This window comes from Opisthorchis viverrini (genome assembly GCF_000715545.1).
Source record: "Opisthorchis viverrini unplaced genomic scaffold opera_v5_107, whole genome shotgun sequence".
Taxonomy (NCBI): Eukaryota; Metazoa; Platyhelminthes; class Trematoda; order Opisthorchiida; family Opisthorchiidae; genus Opisthorchis; species Opisthorchis viverrini.
In genome coordinates this window covers 629,365-632,778 of record NW_008751763.1, presented here as the reverse complement: position 1 = coordinate 632,778, position 3,414 = coordinate 629,365, and the positions used below count along the sequence as shown (strand labels likewise).

Sequence of the window (3,414 nt, the reverse complement as noted above, 5' to 3'; positions counted from 1 at the left end):
CTGAAATGTTTGTTCACGTTTAGTGTTGGCAGCGGCCAAATATAGTCAACCGGCGGTCACAACAACAGAGACTCAGTAAAAGTCTCAAAGTCCCGTTGGAGCCAACGCGCGGCGGTAGCGGTTGTATTTCAGTAAAACAAACTTTTGTACAGCGATGTGACTGGTAATGATGGGAAAAAAGAAGATGATACTGAGCATGAAAAAGAGCAGTTTACAAGTGCTACATGCTCTCCGGCCATGTGGTCGAATGCGGCAGTTCTAGTCATCATATCCTTACCAAGAGCAATGAAGAATAAAAATGGAAAGAAAAACAGCTAAGTGCCAAAAGGGACGCTGAGGAAACAAGTTTAAGAATCAGAAGCTGTGGCGAGGAGAGTGCCACTAATCTTGTGATTTAGTCATATTGGCGACCGTCTCCAGTCGCCAGTTTGATAAGTGTTTAGCTCCTCACTCTGACATGCTTGACGGTCACCATCATCATCATTATGGACGGCATATCAGTGTTCAAAGCTGAGGCTTCGCTGCATGAATATGGCTCAGGCGGCAGTGCCTACACTGCCTACTGTTGATGGTTTGCGCACTTGTTTGGGCTTCGAACGTGGACAGTTAAGGTTTGTCCACTTTCGAACCCAACTCTTCCTTGTGATGTTCGGACCGTCAAACCTACGCGTTACTGTGAGTTCCGTATTGGGAACCTCAACAACGCCGTTGTCTATTGTTACGTCAATTAAAATACTCCACTAACCCATCCCATTAACCGTGTTGTGGCAGCGCTCGTCCTTCTCGATCCCAGACCTGCTTTTGACTCCGTTGGTCATCAGAAACTGGTGATATAGCGATGAAGGGTGTTGTCTATTACGAAGATCCCTCCCGTTGATTTCTACGACAAGAAAAAAGAAAGAAAGCGTTCAGCTGTAGCACCCTTCCGGTGCCTAGCTGCCATGCCATCCGAAGGAAGCACGAGGGCTGGGATACTGCCAGGTTGCCCAAGCCTTGACAGGGGAAGTCGAGTGGCGGAGGTCGGATTCGAACCACGGACATTCCGGTCAGTAAATTCGCGCTATAACCACCTGAACCATTTCTACGACAAACTCATTAGTCCACCACATCCTCTGGTGTTAGACAGGGGCGTCCTCTATCGCAATAATGTCGTACTGATGTTTCTTGAGTCATGCTCATCTGTTTCTAACGGTTTGGGGGTCGAAGTACCCCTGGGACGTTTGCTCATAAACACTGAGTGCGCTGATGATATTACTTTTCTTGGACCAGGCCCTTAATAACAAATAATTCCGCTGTAAATTCCTTTATGTTCTTCGTCCCTTTAGGGGTGTAAAGTCATCATCATCAGCAAGACATCAGTGTTCAACACCGATGCTTCACTGCCGTAAGGGTATAAAGTACTGGTGTAATATTGGACCGACTCAAAGCCGAACCTAATGCTTGCATTTGAACCAATCGATGTGGTGAAATTCGTTTATCTGGAGAGCTGCCGAGGTCCCGGATTACTGATTGAGAATGAAATCACTCTCCGAGTCTATAAGGCGAGGACAGTATCTGCCAAAACCCGACATTTGTGACGTCGACGTGTCATCAGCTTGGCTGTTTGGGGTAGTGTACAATGCGGTCTGATCTGGCCTGCATTATGGATCCAAGACGACCGCCGCGCGCAGAGGATCTTCGAAGACTCTGTTTGGCAATTGATTCGGGTCTGTTGGGACCATTGGATCAATGGCGGTTCGTTACCCCAGGCAGTTTTCAGGAAAGTCTGCTCTTAGACAGACCAGCTGATTACACTCCACGAATTACGCTGATTAGGCCGTGTATTTCGTATGTCAGGTGACTGTTTACCTCTTAGAGCCCTCTTTTTCCAGTCTTGTATCGGGTGAAGACGACCGGAGCGGTCAGTCCATGACTTGCAACAACGCATGCAAGCCATTACTATTTAATTGAGTCGCGGTGGTAACCGCCGTCTCCCCGGATGGAGACCACGAGATGAAACAAATCAGTTTCTTGACCCTAAGAGATATGGTGTATCACACGGCCATTAGTGGGCTGGCATCAAAGGTGTCGCTGCCTAAGCTTGGGCAACCTGGCAGTATCCCAGCCCTCGGGCTTCCTTCTGGTGGTATGGCAGTTAGGCACCGAAAGGGTGTTATAGCTGAGCGATTTTCCTCTCATTCTGCCATACCCGACAAGCAGACTCGTTTGTCGTCAATTCACAGTTTGGGTGATAGCCTCGAACGTGTGGCTCTCCCTCCCTTATTCGCCTTGTCATCAGTGAACAAAATTGTGGCAGCTGGCATCACTGCGCTTTTGTGCATGGTTTGCAAGCTAAAAAAATTAAGTGAACTGAAATGCGTGAATTAGCTTACTGTGGACTTCTACTGGTCCCTCTAACGAGGTGAAACAAAACACGGCTATTACCGGCCTTAACAACCTTTTCCATGTTTTTGGCTTTCCTAGTCCACAATTCCTCACGGCTTTCTTCAAGCTCACTGTCGGTGACTATGAATCAATTGAACTATGTGACTATCAGTTACCGATAGAGGGCCTCAATCAAGGATTGTCCTTCCTTCTGAGATACGCAACTTGCCTCTTATCACGCCATTGTGCGAGCCCGGTTATTAGTTCGCTTTCCGTTAACATTACGCATGCCGAAGCGGAGTAGCTCCATTCACTAACTCCGATAGGTTCCGGTAGCTGGCTAGAAAGCTATTGGAAACACAGTCATACAGATGGCGAAGATTGCTTGGAGGTTGAATGGAAGCGGGTGAAAGGAGCTGTGTTCTCAGTTTTCGGGGCCGTTTGTCCAAACCATTCGACTCGATTAAATGAACACTGGAAATCGTCGAAATCAGCAGTTCTTATTGCTGCTAGAAAGTCCACACCAGCAGCTCGCACACAAGTCCCGGATGATCAGGAGCTTGAAGAATGACAGAAAACGCCGGTGGATTTCGAAGGCCCTGGAGATGGAGAAGACTTTCGATACAGGTAGCAGCTGCGTCCTGTGTCAATCGACTCGATCGACGGATCAAAGGAGAAGAAATGTGCCAGAGAAACGAGATGCGAAAAAGACGGAAAAACAATTCTTTCTCAAAATCGTCTCGAGCGATGGACTGATCACTTCCAAGAGCAGTTCAGCTGACCCCCTCCACCAGAACCGCTGGAAGAGCCTACTGCGCATGGATGGAACATCGATACCAACCCGCCATCAGCAGCAGAGATCCGGTGGTGATAAAAAATCGTTCAGCTGTAACACCCCTCCGGTGCCTAGCTGCCATACTACCCGAACGAAGCACGAGGGCCGGAATACTGTCAGGTTACCCAAGCCTAGACAGGGTGCGACAAGGTACCTGGCCCGGATTGTCTGCACCCAGCACTTTTCAATAAATGTGATGAGGTTCTGGTGAACAG

The 3,414-nt window shown here is 48.3% G+C and overlaps 1 protein-coding gene across 1 annotated transcript in view; it reads left to right on the top strand.

Moving 5' to 3' along the window:
* T265_05584 (hypothetical protein) overlaps positions 1-2,935 on the top strand; it is a gene marked incomplete at both ends in the record, with an annotated part of 5,667 nt that extends 2,732 nt beyond the window's left edge. The window contains one exon of the mRNA XM_009170636.1: positions 2,736-2,935. Within this exon, the coding sequence (XP_009168900.1) occupies positions 2,736-2,935 (200 nt within the window). The remainder of the gene's footprint in view (positions 1-2,735) is intronic.
* Positions 2,936-3,414: the final 479 nt, after the last annotated feature.